Raw genomic sequence first — 20,261 nt, 5'->3', positions numbered from 1 at the left:
AGGCTTATGAAGCTTTATTGGCATGACAGTGTTAACTTTATTCATTTTCATCAAGCTTGGTTGCTGCAGTATCATTCAGTTAAAGTAATAGCATTTGCTTGTAGCCAGTACCTTGTATTAACTATAACTGTTGTAAAAAAGATCAGCAGTAAATAAAATTAAGCTTTTGCAGTGAACAGGATAATAAACCATCAATGTATCGTTTTCTGATTGTTGTAAAATATCGTGTCAGTTCATTTTTGGATACAAATCATACTTAAAATCTTAGACGCACGATGAATTTCTATATTGAGTTCAGCTTTATAATACAGTATACGATATCAGCGACCAGATTCCAACATTGACGACCTTCTTCCCAGCAACCCTAGCGCTCCTGCTTGGCGAACGAAACGCGAGCTGCGCCCTCACCATCATGGCAGGTCCCACGTGGGTATGTTCTTAATGTAGAAGCACATACCCGCCAACCGAGTGGAGTTTTGCTTAGAAGTACTGTATATTCGTAAGTATTGTGTGTGTTTTTTGTAAAACATATATACATTTTTAGACGGTAATGGTTTCGTGGTTTTGTTTTAGTTTTATTAATCTCGTAATTACGTCTCTTTTTTAAACAGATAGATATAAACGTTATTAAGAAGGGTTAAATTGCAGGGTTGCAATATGAGACATAAAATGTCACAAGCATAAATAAGAGAAGAATTGTTCTAATCGTAAGGATGCTACGAAGCTTCAAATACACATATAAGAATTGTCAGTAAGTGGATTAACAAAGTGTAGGTGTTTACTAAATATAAAGTGATTAGAATTGCACAAACTTGTAAGTGACAGTTTCGCAGTATAGTTTGTCGGTCGTTAGTGCTGTATATTGCACATGGTGTCATTGTCTGTTAAGATAGCTGGTCCAGCAGACATCTTAACCCATTAAATGCCACGATCCCCATTTGGGGATCATGTACTTTTAAAAAAGTACAAATGTTGAGATTCAAAATATGTTTTCCGTATTAAGCAGATGTTAATCTATAACAATAAAGCAAAAATATTTGGGGAAAAAAAAAAAAGGCAGTTAATGGTTAAGTACCACACCGGGAGCGAGACCACTTCAGCTGAGTTCTGCAGTCTGATGGCTGAGGGTAGAAGTGATACGGCTGTCTCAGTCTCTTAGTGGATGTGCTCCTCATACAGGGGTTGGAAGTCATTGTCCAGGGTAGACAGCAGCTCAACTCCAGCCTGCCTCCGAAGACTGAACCGACCTTTTTACTGACAGAACACGTCAGAGTGGCCTGCACACACAAATGAACTTTGATCTTCTTAAGAAACAGAGGTGACTGTGGCCCTTCTTGTATACAGATGGCCTCCACTCAAGACTGTCGTTTAGATGCACCTTGAGGTATCTGTGTTCTCACTGCATCCATGTATTCACCATCGGAGAGAACTGGGGCCACAGTGGGCTTGACCTTCCTGAAGTCTCCAATAACTTCCTTTGTCTTACTGTTGTTCGGGTGCAGTTGGTTCAATTTGCACCATTCAACAATGTGCTGCATTGGTGTCTCGATGCACCCAAATGTGGCCCTGTCAGTAGAAACTTTTCTACAGATGACACGTTCCGAGGTGTACAAGATAAGCAGAAGGTGGTCCAGTACAGTTCCATATAACTGAATAACGTTTCCACATTCTAGTAGGTTGATAACAAGTTTAAATGAACCCTTTGTGTGTGCATATCCCCTGTGACGACTAGTCATGTTTCTAACATTAAGCCCGAAATGTGTATATTCAGATTTCTGTAATGAAAGAAGTTGCGTTTCATCTATTGAACTCCACAGTGTGTCAACGTTCATTGTTGATGGTGCAAATCCAGGAAGTCTTACAAAGAGTGAGATTAATCTCTCTGTTATGTGCTCTTTATGTGTAGCATTGTTTTTATAAGGCACAATCATGAAATTTGGCACACAGTACTGCTCACCAGTTTTTTGACATTTGTTTGTTGGCCTTGCGACTCCTGGTGGCAGCTAAGGATCAAAACAAGTGGCAAGAAATTCTGTGAATTATGTGATTACAGCAGGTAGCCAACCAACCTGATGCAGCCCTCCAGTAGTGGGCTGTACTGCGTGGATGGTAAGTCAGGAAAAAGGTGGAGGAGAAGAGAGAAATGGGCCATTAAGTGGTGGGCAGGAGTTGTCTTGATTTGGGAAAGGTGGATGATGTATTAGGAGAAGAAGTAGTTTACAAGAGGGAAGGGAAGGCAGAAGATACAACAAGGATTTAGTGATGATTAAAAAAAAATACTCCTTTACCAACAGAAAAGGCGATGAGGAAGGTGCTAGCAGAGAGATTATTATCATGGGGAAAGGACTGTTTGTCTAGTGTTTCCACACAGGTTTCCTGAAGACGGGAGGAAGAAAAGAGGTGGGCCAAGTCTGGAGAGGTGGAAGCTAAATATGAGACGTGTTAAATGTGAAGAGGAGTTATATGCAGAAAGAACTAAATTAGTTCAAGGTTTTTATTTTGTCATGTTTTTACACAAGAAAACCTGAACTTTGCCATCACAGTTGCAATGTTTAGAAGTTTGGAAGTGTCGTGCTGCTGTGAAATTCCATGGGGGAACCGCTTATGGTTCATGCGATCAGTCGATACTTCATGGGGGAAAGCTCATATAGTGTAGTGGGACTGAAGAAATCGGTTGTGAAAGGAAAGTACCAGCTCATCTATTGTTTATACCCATCCATCAGTGAAAACAAAAAACAATGAAAACATTGACCGTAAATACGAATGGCTTCAACTTGGTCAGCAATAAATTGACACATGATTGTAGAAGAGTAAATAGCATCTTTTTCTTTTTTTTTTTTAAATAATAAATACGCCCACACTCTGTATTTCCTTTTCCCATTCCTCAGAAAGAAAGCTTATTATAGTTTTAATTAGTACCCTCTTAGCCATAACATAAAGTTCCCCCTCCTTTGTTTCAGTCTTTTTTCTTATCTATAACCTATCTTGCTCGTAAATTATCTTTGATATTTATTATTTTTATGCTTATTTTACTTACTGTATGTAGTTCACTGAAGGATTTTTTTTCTTTTCAACAGAAAATGACCGATGCTGCAGATTGTGGTAACATTCCCGTAACTATTGAAAGTGAAAAGACTGCTCCTCAGGGAGAGGCAGAGAAGCAAGATGAACGCTGTAACCCAGAATCGCCAAAGGAAGAGAATGAGTCCAACCCCAATGTTTATCGCTACATAAAGGATGATCTTTTCACCTCTGAAATTTACAAGGTTGAGATACAGAACTTGCCAAAGTTCATTGGCTTCAATGATTTGAAAAAATTTTTGGGCAAGCATGGTGTTAACCCTCACAAAATCAAGCTCTTTGGAAAACAGACATTTGCCTTTGTGACTTTTAGGAATGTGGAGGAAAGAGACAAAGCCATGAAAGCTGTTCACGGCATGATGTGGAAGGGCCGGGCTCTGAACGTTCGACTAGCCAAGCCCAAAGTGGATCCCTTCCTCCGAAAGAGGAAACTTGAGGGAGGGATTGAGGAGGGCCCCCCCGTCAACAAAAAACTTGTAGTGTCTGACGGCCAGCAGGAGGCGCCTCCCAGCAGGCAGATTGCAGATGTGGTGACCCCTCTGTGGAACGTAACTTATGAAGAGCAACTGAAACTGAAGCAGCAAGAGGTTGAAGGGGTGCTGCAGAAATTGACTAAGTTGGTATTGTGCCTAACTTGGGGCTCTTGGGATGGCTTATCGTGTAATGATTGGTTTGTCTGCCAACACAGCAAGAGTTTATGTTTTTAGTGATAATATTATGGTTTAAGTACATTTTGCTTTTTTATGTAAAAATGTGAAATTGAGAAATTCTAAAGGATATTCCAATTGTCCAGGTATTTTTACACACTTTAGCAGCCTGTTCATTTCTCATCACTGCCCATGTTTTGTCCTCCAGTGAGCTTCTTAACTGAAAGTCAGTGCTTGTACTTTAGAAACATTGGAGCAAACATTTGATTAAGTGCAGTTATAGAAAAATAACTTTGTATGTGTCCTCAAGAAATCAATTCTTTCAAAAATGTGTCATTGTGGTCTCTAAATTGTGATTCCGTTGTTGCTGGAGACAAAGCAGCTACATGCAGTGCAAATATTATTGCTTTTCTTTTCAGGGAAATTGGCAATAACAATAAAGCCATGCTGCCGTGGCTGTTCAGTCAGAAGCAGAAGTACAACAATCTGTGTTGCCTGCTAGAAGACATCAGACCTTCACCTGTTCAGGTAATGGAGATGGGTTAAAGCAATGATGGACTTTACTCAAAATGATGTCCCCTTTAAGCCACTTGTCTTTCCTTTTAGACTTGAACCATAGGGTTACCTAGCAACCTTCTCATCCAGTTTATTTTTTGTGTAGCACTCTGGGTGCTGTAAATCATTCACAGGTAGAATGCAGTGACCATTTTACAAATGATGTTCTACATAATGAATACGTGTAAAAACAAAGATTTCTTTAAACACACTGAAGAGGGGGCCTGAGTTGCCTCCAAAGCTTGCATATTGTAATCTTTTTAGTTAGCCAATAAAAGGTGTCATTTTGCTTGACTTCTCATTACATTTGTAATGGCTAACACGGTACAACACCCTAGTACTTTAAACACACAGGAAGAAGAAACAGTTTCAAAGTGATTAACATACCTGTGTGCTGAATGGCTAGATGGAGTTCTACCTGTGAGGAAAAGTCATTCACAATAGCGGGCATCAGTGCCCCAGCTCAGCTAATACAGTGCACGTTTCATTGGGTTGTGGAAAGAAATTTGAGTGCATGAAGATAATTTGCTAACTCCCTATGGACAATGTCTAAGTGTAGGGTTCAAATGAAGGGTACTGAATCTGTGAGGTGGCAGCACGTGACCCACTGCACCACTAGGCTGTTCAAAAGCATTATGAATTGTTCAATTGGGAGAACATTGTTTTGTGTTTTGTTTTTCAGACAGAGTATCGGAATAAGTGTGAATTCCTGATTGGCGTGGGAGCCAATGGAGAAGACAAAACAGTAGGCTTTCGCCTTGGCAAGTACAAAGGAGGAACATGCGCGGTGGTTGAGCCTTCTGACACCATTCACGTTCCCGTTTCCACAAAAAGAGTGGTGGCTGCATTTCAGGACTACATCAGGTGAGACTCGGCCGTTGGGATATTCCACTTGCGGTGGTGTTCTTGCCTGTTGGAGTATCCTGTCAGGGGTTAGGGTTATTTGATGTGCAGGAATCCCAGATTGTCGGGGTGGGGGTAGTGCGATGCTACCTGTAGAGGAATGTAAGCTGGCGGTAGCAGCGGCATGCGGCTAATAGAATTTAAACCACATTAAAGCTGATTTTGATCCAGCACTGTGAAACCTTATCGAAACTCCGTACACATCTACAGCTGCAAGGAGTTCTTGGATGGTGTAACTAGCTGTCCATTTGTAAACTGCTTAATCAGGCTGTCCCAGCAGCAGCGGGCAGCAGCCCAGGACACATGGTAGCAGACCACCACAGGACACAGTTCTGCTCCCACCCACAGTCACTCAAACTAAAGACCGTGTTAATGTTCACCCTGGGCTGAGTTAGTTGTTTGTTTATTTTTATCATAACTCACAGAGCACAGGTGTCATACTCTGATCCTGGTGGGCAGCAGTGGACAAAAGAAATAATTAAGAGTTCTGAACCTTAAAAAGCAAGTCTGTTAATAGTAAGACAAGAACGTCTGTTCTGTTAGGGCCAGCAATTATTTAATAATTAAGAAACACTGGAATGAAAACCTGCAGCCACTGTGGCCTTTCAAGAATGGAGTTTGACTCTCCACACACACACACACACACACACACACACATGCTAAAAAAATAAACTACACGGTAGGAGAAAATAAATTGTAAAGAAACAAGTTGCTAAAATGATTTTGGGTTTATGATGGGTTGGGACAGCGGTCCTCAATCGCGGTCCTGGAGGGCCACAGTGGCTGCAGGTTTTTGCTCCAACCCAACTGCTTAATAAGAAGCACTTATTGCTCAAGTAACACTTCTGCTTCACTTTAGTTGTCTCGCTCATTAAGATTTTGAACCCTTATTGCTTATTTTAGTCTTAAACAGCTGTATTCTTGGTTTTTAATTGCTCACAATTAGCAATAACATGCAAATGACAAAAGAGACCAGCATTTCTTCATTTAGCTTGTTACCATTTACACTTGTGTGTATTTATCATGCGCTATTGGGTTTAATAAAATACTTGGATGGAAAGTGAAGAGAAAAAAGTGAAGGACTGAGAGATATTCCTCCATTTTAGCCTTCAAATCATTTGAATGATTTCCTTAGAAAGGGGAAGACAATCTAGGATATGAGAATGACCTGACATAGCAGAATTAAAGCACTAACAACTACAAGCCATGAAATGAAATTATTGGCAAGAATTGCTTTCTAATTAAGCAACCGGAAAACCTGCAGCCTGTGCGGCCCACCACGACTGTGATTGAGGTCTCCTGGGTTAGGGTATAACATCGATTTTAAAGGCCAGGAAATGTTCCAGGAGAAGATGTTAAGCTCAGTCCAGCAGCTCTGGGTGCACTGTATAGTCTGAAGGCTTGTGTGGAGCTCAAAGGCTACCCACGAATCTACAGCAGTGACGGTTTTGGGCCCACTGAGCCAGAGGGCTCTGCTTAGTCTGCATCTTGTGGCAACTGTCAAATCGGCTTAGCTGAAGTTGTCTTTTGCCTTGGGACAGGTTAGAAGCTGAGCCTCTTGGGCAGTAGCATTTTCTTAAATTCTACAGCTTCATAAAGAAGGGAAACTACTGCTTTATCATGTACTGTCTGGATTAAAACCACACCTGGTTATACATGTCCTCTTGTCCTGAATGTGTGTCTGGTTAGCGCCACATGTTGAAATCTTTGACTGTGTCACTTGTGTTCTTTTACTCAGGACGACTCCATTTGCAGTTTACAGCCCAGAAACATATGAAGGCCACTGGAGACAACTGACAGTACGCATCACCAAGATGGGTCAGATCATGGCTATTGTGTATTTTCATCCACAGGTGTGTGTCTTCTGTAGATAAAACTGCATTGTCAGTAACCGTATGCTTTTTTTCTGGCTGTAGTTTGTGCTAATAAGAGAGATTTGTGCTGTGTGGTCTGCACATGTATAAAAAAACATTTGCTGTTTGTCTGGTGTCTTCTCGGACTTAGTGCAATAGGGATTGCCCATGTTAATAGGTTTCTAGGGTTATTATTGGCATGTGGGCAGACTCCAGTGATATTCCTACTTGAATGTGCTTATCAATGTGTAACACATCAGCACTGTCCAGTGCCATGTCTGTGAGGAAGCTGGCGTTAAGCATTGCCAGTCTCTGTGCCATGATCAGTAAGTAGGTCTACTTATCTTGAAACGTCTGTCTTCCTTACCTGAAAAAATAATCTCAAAACAGACGTGTCACATAGGAAAAAAGGTTTGGCTGTCGTGCTGCATGTGGAATGTTATTAGCCTCAGTCATACTGTGGAGCTCTCTGTTTTATTACAACTTTTCTTTGGAAAATACATCAAATGTAGACTGTGGGTATAGATTAACAAAGGGTGAATAGAAATTGCAGATTCTGAGATTAGCATAACATTTTTTAGATGTTTCTATGCACTTTCAGAAACAACCTCTAAATGATGCATCTCAAAATTAGTTCAGAATGGAAGTCCGTTGTAATGTATGTTGCTCTTAACAAGTGCAGTTCTGAGTGAGCTGTGCTCACCTTTACATCTTGTAGCAGATTTCCTGACTTAAACACCTGTTATGTTTCAAAAATGTCATTAATTTCAACCCTGTTGTTTTTTTTTTTTTATGTCCCGCATAACACTCAGTTGGGATGGAACATTCCTGATCCGGGTCTTAGGTCCTTTCATGTTGCACTGAATTTTTGCCCATGTTGGAATATCGGTGTTAAAATGATGTTGATCATCCATCCATTTTGAATCTACTTATCCTGAGCAGGTTTGCAGGGAAGCATCGGGCACAAGGCAGGACTAACCCTGGAAAGAGCGCCAGTCTATCGCAGGGTGAACACACAGACATGCACTGGGGCCAATTTGATCAGCCCTTCTCAAAATTCAAAAGTCTGCAAAAGAGTTCAGAATAATTGAAATATGAAAAAAGTGAAATTGAGATAATAGAAATATGCAGATAAGAAAAAAAGTAGAAACATATTTCAAAGGCCTTTAATAGTCATGACTACGTTCTAAAGGACAATCATTAAGTAGACAAAAGAGTCCAGTAGAAGAAGGGCAAGTGGGCAAAAGTACTGCCTGACAGACGTTTTATTCAAGGTGAGCAGTTTGTTGTAGAGACCCTTAAACCACAAGGCTGCAGTCCTTACTGAACAAGTCACTTTCTTTGACTCTGTGTTTAATTAAATGTACAATGCTTCGCCTAGAAATGAGGTCACCTTGGACACTGGGGTCGAATGTACAGTAGCCATAAAGGAACAGTGCCAGGCATTGAGAAAACTGAATAAAGGCTGTCATCCCAACTGCAGAGCGTGATGAAGGTGTCATCTTGTCATGCAGGTTTAGCAGACCTTCATTGTGGATGTGTGAGGTTTTTTTATTTTTTTTGATAGAGAGGCAGTGCAGGTTTATAAGGTCATTATTGGTGCATGTACTGTACAGGGAAATTCTTTATTATATGTGCTAATCAGCACACAACATGTTGAAACTGAACTACCTTATCTTGAAACTTCGATGTTGAAAATCTCTATTATAATAAAAAAATCCTGAGATGAGACGTGACTTTTTCAGAGAGATATTTTCACATCCCGCGAGATGAGACTTTGTGGCAAAAGATTTAGCTATGCCTGGGGTCGGAAATAAAAGACAAAGAGTAGATGACAAAGCAGAACATCATAAAGAATTCAAAAATGGTGGCACGATGCACATGCAGAGCAGGTTAGAGATAATGAAAGTACTAAAATTCGAAAGTCTCAAAAAATGATAGTAAACATCGCATTAGCACAAACAAACCGAAATTATTACTCGGTGAAATAACGGAACAGTGAGAAGAGATCAAATACATTGTTTGAATTTAAACTTTAAGTCTGAGACTTGTAGATCGTGTAATTCATGTTGCCATCAGGCAAAAGTAGTGTTTCTTTCCACTGAAGAGGCGTATCCGTGAGAATTGAAAGATTTGTTGTTTGGTGAAAATTAAATCCACATACGCAAGCGGTAGAGACGCAAAGTGGCTGGCGTGTAGCGCAGGCTGTAAAGGTTTGGCAAGCAAAGTGAACAGGAGGCAAAGCCCCCGAGTATTAATATAAAAAACACTTCCACCTCCCAAAGTATTTTCTAGTTAATATACACAAGCATAACATACTTAAAATGCATGCTTTTGACTTGAACAATTCTGAGAAGAGATTTGGCAACCTCATCGCTTTAAAGACACCAAAGATTCAATAAGACTGCGAGAAGAACACGATCTGGTGAGCAGAGTATTAGAGTTGTGGAGACGACTTTCAGTCTGCTGTGTTGTGTTTGCCTGCCTAAAACTTCAGGGTCAGTCCTTCAATGTACTCACTGGAAGATAGTTGTGAAGTGACGTGTTTATGTGCTACTTGTTGTTATATGGGTGCAGAGGAGAAGTCAGATTTCATGTTTTCATAACTGAAATAAAAAACAAACTTCAAGTAATTCTTACACGTTCCAAAACGAATATGCAAATTCTCCCACCGATGGGCACTGAGAAATGAACTAGCAGATTCAACTTATGAATAACATGTATGAAACAAAATGCCCCCAATGCAGAAAGCATCAAAAGGGGGAGAAGATTTAGGTCTTAGCATGACTTGTAAATGTTTGTAAATGGCTTTATAATAACAACTCAAGCAGTGCAGCCCAAGAATCTGCTCACAATCTGGACTGAATTTTTGAACAAGAATTGGGAAATTACCTGTTAGGTGCTTCTCAGATTTATGGTTTCAGATCAGACCTTGATTACTTGTATTATTGTGTAATACTTTGCCTTAAAAGATGTATGTTTCTAAACTGAAAAATCTGTTTTAATGACAGTTAGGCCAGCAAATGTGAAAATTTAGAAATAGAGTTCTTTTAGTGGCTGCATTTATAACTTTTTCATTTTGTGCTCTTTTAGAAACTGAAGGATGAGGAGCTCAGTGGTTTGAAAGTGTCTTTGGCCCAGTATTTCACAGATGGTGCTGGAAAAGAATGTGGCGTGACATCTCTCTATTTTGTAAAAGAAGGTCAAAGGTATGCTACTTTTGTCTCCTCTTGTCATTCAGCCACTCTTCAGATTGCATGGTGCCATAAGCAGCATGCTTCATTACAAGACATGTTACAGTACTGCATCAGCTACTGTACGTAGAATCTACCCAGGTAAGGTAATGACTGGTATCGGGGCGCTGGAACCAAACAGCTAGCGGTGACAAGTTTCTTTCATTACTTGGCTGCTTCAACATATGTTGCTTCTTTCCACAGGCGGTCCCCAAACCTGGAAGATCTCCCCTTGGATCATGTAACTGGCGACAAGTGGATTCATGAGGAGCTTCTGGGCTTGAAATTCAGGATCTCTCCTAATTCCTTCTTTCAGGTAAAATCGGTAGTGCTTAAACATGTCATTCAGCAAGATGATTTTTTTATTTACATGTGTTAATGTACTGTGGCATTTCTACATATTCCTTGTTAAAAAAACAAGACGCAAAAAATTATTTCATCCCAAAGATGGATCTGTGTGGTTTATGCTGAAATATAAAGGTCATGGAGAGCAAGGTCCCATAACTCTCAGGTGCTGGATTGATTGTGGGTTTGTAAGCAAACCAACTTTGATGTGGTAAAGCATTTCAGTCCGGGGATTTACTCTGTGGAGTCGCACAAAAGTACTACCCGCCAATTTAGAGCCTAGTACCCTTGGGTCACAAAGATGCTGTCACAACTTGGTGAGCTCAAAGAAAGGGAGAAGGGATCATCATGGAACAATCTGAATCAGGACATGAAACTCCCTTTTCAAGCAAATTGAGCTCAATAAGCCATGTAGTCCATATGACTTGGCAGCTGGGAATGGGCAGTGCACCCTGACACGTTAACTCGAGTTTAATGTTGTACATTTTTGAAAACACACACACAGTCTGTAAATGGTTATGTATAAGATCTTTAGAAGCCAGCAAACTGTCCAGGCGAGAGAAGCTGGCCAGGCTGGTGGTACTTCTTCACCTCCCCTCTTACGAAAGTTTAAGATGATGTTTTGTGAGCAGGAAGGGACGTTGTATATTGGTCAATGGACTTTGTATACTATAAGTTGTTATTTATTATTTACAAGGATATATTTTGTTACTGTTAGCTGTCTGTTATTAAAAAAATGTCGTCTTTGAAAACACTGATCAATACAGGCCTTGCTTTAGTTTAGGCCTAATGCGTTGACACAAAACAGATGGGTGAAGACATGCGTTTTTATAAAAGGTGTTTGATGTTCTGTATCAGCCACAGTTTTTTCTGAAATTTAGCTTCAGTCTATAATTTTCATGGCAGTGCATCGCTCTGGTCGAGCTTTCCTCCCGTAGTCCAGAGAGGTGCAGAGTTGGGTTAACTCTCAATTGTGATTTTGTGTGTTCCCTGTTCTGAAGCGGCATCCTGCCCAAGGGCTGGTTCTTGATTTCTGCCTGGCGCTGGCCCATGATCCACTCTGTCGTCCCTTTCGGCTCCATTGCTAGGTTTAATGGCAAGAATTTGCCACACATTAATAGAAGCTCCAAGTGGTTACCAGACAGGGTGTTTTGATGTGGATGACTTGATTAGTGTGTGATGAAGACACCGGCAGCCACCTTCAGTAAATTTCAGAGGGGAGTTGCTTTAAGGAGCTGCCCAAACCTCTCCAGGAGTTTCTTTCTTCTCATTACCATATCTTTTGAACGATCTCAAAAAATGCATCATAGGTAGCAAAGTATTATGGGTGTCGAGAGTGCATTTGTGGGCATAGCTAGTATGTCTTGGCAAAATCTAGTGTGAGCTGGATTTATAAAAGGCTTATCGGGCTTTTGTGATTTTCTCCATATGCTTGTTGTTTTCGTCAATGTGGCTGCGACTGAGACAAATTTCATGCTTTGTGTGTAAACATCACTGAATAAAAACATGAAGCTTTGGAGTAAGATTTGCCCCCTGCCCCGATCCTGAATTGGGTTAGGTAGATTTGATGGCTGGAGAGACAGCTATTGCAAGTTGAACTTGGGCTCGTCTGTGGTGGAGTTGTGCCTTTTTCATATTGTCGATTTGAAAGGCAGATGATGCCCATATAGATAATGTTCTTCTATCTATGCATTAATTCATCTTCTGACCCTCCTCTTTAGTTCAGAGTCACTGAACTCTGGCAGCTACCACCATTAAACAAAATTTACGAGAAAGAAAAATCCAAATAGGAGTCAAAAACATTTTACCAAAGGGCCAGTCCTAGTCATGCACAAGCACCCGTTCTGAGAGACTGGCGCTTTCTTTTGAGTTTTCTGTCAAACGTGCCTCAAGTAAATGGTTTGGACTGGTCATGGCTGTGATTATTATTTTTTAGGTGAACACCCTGGCAACAGAAGTCTTGTACTCCACCGTGAAGGAGTGGGCACATCTTGGCCCAGAATCTACTGTACTGGATGTGTGCTGTGGGACAGGCACCATTGGCATCTGTTTGGCGAAGGTAAGGATGATGGTCATTTTAGAGGCGGAGAGAACTGGCCATATGAAGTGCTAAATTGAGCTGCAGATGAGGAATTCTGAGTTTATCTTTTCTCACATGTGCTGTTTTACATTTGCCTTTTTTTGCCCTTGTACCAGCCAATGTAGTACTTCTGCTTGGCCCCAGTGAAGACCAATGCCAGTAATGTGTCACTGTTTTTGTTTCAGGCTGTAAAGAAAGTTGTGGGAATTGAGCTGTGCCAAGAAGCTGTACAAGATGCCCGCATAAATGCCGAACTTAACGGTCAGTTTTACTGAATGGATTTTTAGTGAACAGTCAGCACGGGTTCAGGGCAGGGAGGTCATGTTTTATCAACATGCTGGAATTCTGTGAGGAAGAAATAAAGGATAAAATCGGAGAGGAGCATTTGGGATTATTTAATGGACACATTTGATAAGGAGTCGCATGAGAGGTTGGGCCTCAAACTAAAAGAAGTGCGAGTTCAGGGTGATGTTTGTAGGTGGGTGCAGACACAAGAAGAGGAGGGTGATGGTGTGAGGAACCTTAGCAGAATTGGCTGATGTTAAGAATGGTGGTCCACAGGGGTCAGTGCTGGGGTGGCGGATATTTTTAATGATTTGGATAGCAATATAACTACCGTATATATTTGCGTTTAAGTTCTCCTGCGGATAAGTCGGTACTTGATTTTACCGTTTAATTTCTGGTATTTTATAATGTCGGTTGTATAAGTCGAATGTGGAAAACTCCCACTATTGGTCCAGGAGATTATGATATGCTAACGCCCACCTGAGAGAGTAACCACGGAGCACAGTGCTTTTATTTCTATGTATTGTGTCTTCGTGACCACATGGTAATACCCAAAGTATTATGAAGCAACATTTGCACTGTTCTGTGATTTTTGTATCTCACACCCTCATACACCTTTATCGTAAGAGCATCCCTTAGCTACGATGGAGCGTTCGATCAGAAGAAAATATGAAGCTGGTTTTAAATTAAAAGTCATTGAAGTGGCAAAAGAAATTGGTAACTGTGCTGCTTCAACAAAATTGATGTGTCTGAGAAACTGGTGCAAGATTGGAGGAAGCAGGAAGATGTAAAAAGAAATAATAATAATAATAATGTGTCGTATTTTTGAACAGGCTTATAAGTTGGTGTCTGATTTTATGATAAATTTTTCGGGTTTCAAAACCCGACTAGTACGCAAATATATACGGTGTGCAAATTAGCAGATACTCTAGAATCTGCTGAGTCATTACAGGGGGACTTGGACAGCACACAGGCTTGGGTAGATTTCTGGCAGATGAAATTTAATGTCAGTAAATGTAAAGAATTACATGTAGGAATGAAAATGTTAGGTTTGAATACACAATGGGTGGTCGGAAAATCGAGAAGGATTTAGAAGTTGCAGTGGACTTGACACTATCAACTGCTAGGCAGTGTTCAGAAGCCATTAAATAGGCTAACAGAATGTCAGGTTATATAGCGCCCTGATGTGTGGAGTACAAGTCACAGGAGGTTCTGCTCAAGCTTTATAACACACTGGTGAGGCCTCATCTGGAGTCCTGTGTGGAGTTTTGGTCTCCAGGCTATAAAAAGGACATAGCAGCACCAGAAAACGTCCGGAGAAGAGCAACTAGGCTGATCCAGGGCTACAGGGGATGGGATGTGATGAAAGATTAAAAGAGCTGAGCTTACAGTTTAAGCAAAAGAAGATTAAGAGATGACATGATCGAAGTGTTTAAAAATATGAAGGGAATTAGTACAGTGGATCGAGACTGTTATTTTAAATAAGAACATGGGGACACAGTTGGAAACTTGTTAAGGGTGAATTTTGCACAAACATTAGGAAGTTTCTCTTTACAGCTTGAACCATAGACACTTGGAATAAGTGACCAAGCAGTGTGGTAGACAGTAGGACTTTAGGGATCGTCAAAACTCGACTTGATGTTTTTAGAAGAATTAAGTGGACAGGACAGGTGAGTTTTGTTGGGTTGAATGGCCTGTTCTTGTCCAGATTGTTCTGATGTCAGTTGTGAGTCACATCGAGTAATCCAGACAAGCATTTCTTACACTCCTTCCGCCCTGGGCAGGTTTTTACACTAGAGATGAACAAGAGGTGTTCGATAAATAGCTAAAATTGAACAAGATTGTGGCCTAATTTTATTGTGTTTACTGAGTGTTTCCAGAGTTTTGCTGTAACTTTGTCATTTGCCCTGGGGAATCAATAAGTGATCTGTTCCAAAGCGTTTACACAGAACAATCTGTAATGACATAAGTAAAGAGACAACACATCCTGTACTGCCGTGTACTGGCATTCTGACTTGCATGCCTCCTTGGAACATTAGATAATGTGTGATGAGAGCAGACCATTCAGCCCAACAAAGCTCACCAATCCTGTCTACTGAATTATTCCAAAGTAACGTCAAATCAAGTTTTAAAGGTCACTGAAGTCCTGTCTACCATGCTACGTGGTAATTTATTCCATTTGTCTATGGTTCTTTGTGTGAAGTAAATTTACACAGTATTTGTGTGAAGTCTGGCCCCAAATTTTCAGCTGTACCGTGTGTTCTAAGTGAATTTATTTTAAAGTAACAGTCGACCTTCACTGTACTAATTCCTTTTATAATTATGTCTGTCATCTCTTAATCTCCATTTGCTTAAACTGAAAAGACAACTCCTTCAGTGTCTCTTTATGGTTCTTACTCCTATAACCAGCCTAGTTGCTTTCCTTTGGACTTTCTCTGGTGCTGCTCTATTGTATTTTGTTTTTTTTTTTTTAAATAGAGTGCTATATAATTTAAGTGTAACCTCCCCCGACTTCTCCCGAGCAACTCCATTTTGTTTAAGGAAAGCAAAAATGTTAGCTCACAGATACGAAGAAAAAAATGAGGCCAATCCAACCTCAGCCATAACTGCTTGATGTTGCTACATAAATAGCGACATCTGCGTCCAGAATGAGACGCCTCTGCCTGGACACGCCCTGACCGTAAGGGGCGGGGCCTCATGTCTTCAAAGGATTTCTTCTCGGGGCTGAAGGTTGAAAAGAGCGGTTAGTGACAGCACCTCCTCCTGGTGCGTGGTGGTATAGCTTACCTTGCTTGAGCCCTGACGGAGATCCCCAGGCGCATGTGCATGAAACCTGTTAACCTTCTTAATGGCTTCTGTACAATGTCTTGATGGAACAGTGAACAGTAAGTATAAAATAAAAAGTCACATATGCACAAAATTAAAACACCATTCTTCTTGGTGACAGACCTCAAGACTGTCCCTGTCTTCTATGCACATGAAAATAATGACCCTATGCACCTGTAATTGGAGGTAGTTTGAGGTTGTTCAGCCACTTCATCCAATATTGGCTCTGTGTGAGTGTCAAGTGGACATATGCATGTTTGTGCCCAGCAGTAGATTGGGGTCCTGTCCAGGATTGGTCCCTTCCTTGACTGCATTGCTACACAATGGCACTTGATTTCTCATGACCCTCGAGTGGATAAAGCAGGCCAAGCACCAGGTAGATGTGCCAGACTCACACTTCTAGAGTATTTCTTGCCCTTGAGATGTTTGTGGTTTTAGAATACTCAAACCTGCCTAATCAAATGCACAGTAGCAGTGGCTTGGAGTCAATCCGGACAGGGCACTAGACCACCACAAGACTAAACTGAGCACACAGCCACAATTGTAGAGTTGTCATGTAACACGTTTCAGGAGAAATAAAAGAACTTTTTCTTAAATTCCAGGTCTGACCAATATAGAGTTCCACTGTGGCAAAGCAGAAGACTTGTTCCCAGCGCTCATCAACAGCATCTTGTCACCTAATGTCCTTGCAATTGTGGACCCTCCACGAGCTGGCCTGCGTAAGTGTCTGCATTTCTGTGTGCATCCCAGAAGTCTGTGACATTGTGTGCACATGCCAGTCGTATACGGCCTGGTATGTAAGGTGTTTTTACACTCTTACTCTGTTTGCTTTACTCCAAATTGCTTTATTTCGCCTTTATATTATTAGGAATTTATTAGTTTTCACATACCCCTTGGGGTCACAGCACCCCTGGAGCAATTGAAGGTTAAGGGCCTCGCTCAAGGGCCCAGCAGAGTAGGATCTCTTGTGGCAGTGATGGGGATTTGAACAGGCAACCTTTGGGATACCAGCGCAGATCCTTAGCCTCAGAGCCACCACTCTGCCCTTTATGTCAATTTCCAGTTACTTTTGTTTAGTTGGCTTGAAAGACTGCAGTGTGAAATGCAACCAATCAATAAACGTCCCACTGGCGCGTCGAGGAGTTCTGTCATTGGAGAATATAATGAAGGGTCAACACCACAGCATTTTTCATATTTTCTTTGGTTTATTTACCAAACGCAGCTCTGTGAGCAAAAGACTGATAATTATTAAACAATGAACAACTGGAAGACAGCTATGTGAAAAGTACGCGTTTGAAATAGGCGAGTGCACAAAAGAAGGCAAGCGGTGCCACACCATTGTGCTTCACTGTGATGGCAGTGGATGTATCTGGCAACTTTCACTGAACCGTATGAAGTTGCATATTTACTGTCCAGAGTCCACCATGTGAATGTAACCTCCATTTACTTTTTTTCAAATCATGTCTAGTGTTTTAACTCTTGTAAATGTTTGGAGTTCTGTGTGACATGATGTCAGATTTGGCTTTTATTCTCCTTTTTTTGTGTTGTTCCAATGCACATAAAGGAAATAAACATGTATATACCAAAACATTTGTAACTGCAACAATTTTTTGGGAAAATTCCAGGGGTGCTGATAATTTTGGCCATGATTGTATACATGCATATCCAGGCCAAAGCGAAGCCATTAGAGCAGTACAGCTGTCTTCCGGTTCTTCAGTGGGGAATGCTGATGAATGTCTGTCCAATTCGGCGTTGTTCTTGCAGAGAGCTTCTGGCTTCTAGGAAGTCCCACACCATGAAATTCTCAACATTTTGCATATTCGGTGAGCTTTTTATGAAGCTTGCACAGGTATTGGTTAACACCATTGGAGCTATGTTATATGTGGATTGTGCTCTTCTAAGTCCCAGATAGCATCGTTTTTCCCCTGTCTATGCACAGTACACCTTCTCTGTTTACTCACGACCTCTGAGATGAGGAGTCAGGCCTGCTTTAATCAACCTAAATCTCGGCCTGAAAGAACTGTTCTTGCTTCAGCTGTGTTATGCTCACAAATCACAATTATCAAATGGTTGTTTTTTTCATTTCTGGTTCCAACCTTTTTATTGTATTTAATGCTTCAATGCACTATGCTGTAAATGAGATTCCCTAAATACCAGCAGAAGCTACTTTGCATGAATACCACAGCATGCACAGCGTTAGACCAATCTCATGTTAGATCACATTTATATCACATGCGAATTGCTCCAGTCTTCACTCGGTACCACACCAAGGCCATTGTTTCCAAAAAGATCCCAGTATGGTTGTTTTTTTTATTGCACCAGATTGGTGTATTCATCTTCCTAAACAAACCAGACTTTCTGGAAATCACAGCAAATAAAATGTCTTCAAAGTCAAGTGTTAGGTGACATTTGTAATGTCCTGTGTTTGATTTTTGCAGATTCCAAAGTGATCCTTGCCATCAGGCGGGCTGAGCATCTGAAGAGGCTGATTTATGTAGCCTGCAATGCCAAAGCTGCAATGAACAACTTTATCGAGTAAGTCCTGATCGCCATGGGTTTGGAATGTGCTGCTGTACCTGTCCTCTACTCTGTCTGTCTGTTTTATATAAACTGATCTTGAGTTTCCATCACTGTTGACCAAAGGAGCGCTGAACTTCTGTGCAAAAAATCCTAGAGTCACTGGCAAAATGGCAGAACAGCTGCTAACCTCCCCTTCTTCCTCTGTGTAATTAATACTTAATTTTTTTTCCTGTTAATGTTTAGATTTTATTTGGCAAGACATACAGTCAGATGTGACATTCTGAATTCTCAAATGATATTTGGGTAGGGATAATTTGAGCAGCAGTCATCAGAACAGGAGTTTGGGAATTTGACCAAGTTAGGGCGGCTGGTATTGCTGCAGTCGACAATGTTAGAATTCAGTGTAATAGAATTCTCCATTAATGATAGCAAAAATCAAAAACTCGTCTCATCTCATCTCTAATTTTATCAACAGCCTTTGCCGCTCACCATCCAACCGAGTCAAGGGCAGTCCATTTCGGCCCATTAAGGCACTGCCCGTTGATCTCTTCCCTCACACCCTGTACTGTGAGCTTTTAATCCTCTTTGAGAGGGTGGAGTACAGCGGTGGGGAGAGACACAGCAAGAACACGGAAGGCACTTCAAACGTGTCCAATTCAGAAGGCAAGGAGCAGCAAATCGAGCCAGCCGAGCCAAGTGCATCGTAGAGAAGGTGCCTTTCACATTGCAGCTTGAGATGTAACCTCTTACAAATCTGGAGGACTTTCACAGAGAAATATGAATGGACAAAATACTTGGTGGTGCTCGACTCGCTTTGACTACAAGTCTGCATTTTCAAATGGCAGATTAGCAGCTGTGCTTTGCAGTTAGGTGCCTTGTTCAGTGGCGTTTGTCCTCCTTTGCGTTTTAATATGACCGTCCAAGAAAAATCTTCATTAAAGAAGGAAGGACTGGACACTTAAAATTCATTAGTACCTTATAAACAGAGGTGGTCCAAAAAACATTTTTTCCCCCCCCCCATGGGATGGCAAAGTTTTTGATATTTCCATAAATATCAGGATTAAATACAAGGTGGATTAGATCATGGAAGAGACTTACACAAAGGCTGTATCAACTTCAAGCATTGAAATAAAGCAGCCCAGTCCTTGCAAGTGACCCTCACTGCTCTCTTTGCTTCCACTTTAGGTTGTGTCTTTCATTTATTTGGGTACTTTTGCTTGTTGTGGATGGTAAGATTACCTGATTGCAATGGTTCTCAGGTCAGGGCTGTGGCCTCTCATGGCTGCAGGTTTTTCTTCTAATGAGTTTCCCAATCAGTGATGTATACATTAGCAGAAATAAAAAAGATAAGATTTACAGGACAAATCATCAACTAAACGTATTGCAAAATAAGTTGGGGATGTTGACATAAAATGTTGAATTGCCTGATAGCAGTAAGCAGAAAAGACAACCATAGGTGCTTCTGTACATACTGTTGGTGGAATGAGCCGGTGGCTAAAAGGGCTCCAAGAAAGCGCCCCCTGGAGGAGATTTTTTCATAACTGCATCCAATTTGGCTTCCACAACCACATCCAGTGCATCGAGAGTTAGCCCAGCAATGTGGCAGACTTTTCTGTTAAGTTTACTCATAAAGGAGTTGCTTTCCCAGGAACCCACAGCATAAAACAATACACTCGCTACTACTGACTGGTAAAACATTTCCAGCAGCTTTCTGTGTAAATCAGTGGACAGAGGTCTGCTCGGAAAGTACGTCCTGCTCTGGCCCTTTTTGTACAGCGCCTCTGGTTGTCAAACTCGGCCAGTTTGCTATTTATGTGAACCACTTCCCCATCCTCCCTCTGAATGGGGCCTGACTGCAGAGGCTCTTTGTGTGGATGTAAAGCTGCCGCGTGCTGCCCCTGCACCACACAATGAATGCTCAATGCTAATCGTC

General features: G+C 41.2%; 1 protein-coding gene across 1 annotated transcript; it reads left to right on the top strand.

Moving 5' to 3' along the window:
* Window positions 1-149: 149 nt before the first annotated feature.
* Window positions 150-19,483, top strand: trmt2a (tRNA methyltransferase 2 homolog A). Its single transcript, XM_028824047.2, has 12 exons — window positions 150-499; window positions 3,078-3,697; window positions 4,148-4,256; window positions 4,966-5,147; window positions 6,925-7,039; window positions 10,133-10,248; window positions 10,477-10,588; window positions 12,554-12,676; window positions 12,883-12,958; window positions 16,411-16,527; window positions 18,247-18,343; window positions 18,804-19,483. Exons 2-12 carry the CDS (start codon window positions 3,081-3,083, stop codon window positions 19,033-19,035), a joined length of 1,896 nt encoding a protein of 631 aa, XP_028679880.1. The 5' UTR covers window positions 150-499; window positions 3,078-3,080; the 3' UTR covers window positions 19,036-19,483.
* The last annotated feature ends 778 nt before the right edge of the window (window positions 19,484-20,261 follow it).

The sequence above is a fragment of the Erpetoichthys calabaricus genome, chromosome 18, assembly GCF_900747795.2.
Source record: "Erpetoichthys calabaricus chromosome 18, fErpCal1.3, whole genome shotgun sequence".
NCBI lineage: Eukaryota > Metazoa > Chordata > Cladistia > Polypteriformes > Polypteridae > Erpetoichthys > Erpetoichthys calabaricus.
Note: the sequence above shows the minus strand (reverse complement) of the source record. Positions and strands in the feature narration are given on the sequence as shown.

What these genes read in the sequence shown, in the direction of transcription:
- trmt2a (XM_028824047.2), top strand. Translation starts at nt 3,081, where the DNA reads ATGACCGATGCTGCAGATTGTGGTAACATTCCCGTAACTATTGAAAGT. An exon ending in GCATTTCAGGACTACATCAG is followed by an intron (nt 5,148 to 6,924) that starts GTGAGACTCGGC and finishes TCTTTTACTCAG; the next exon opens with GACGACTCCATTTGCAGTTT. An exon ending in CCCTCCACGAGCTGGCCTGC is followed by an intron (nt 16,528 to 18,246) that starts GTAAGTGTCTGC and finishes TGATTTTTGCAG; the next exon opens with ATTCCAAAGTGATCCTTGCC.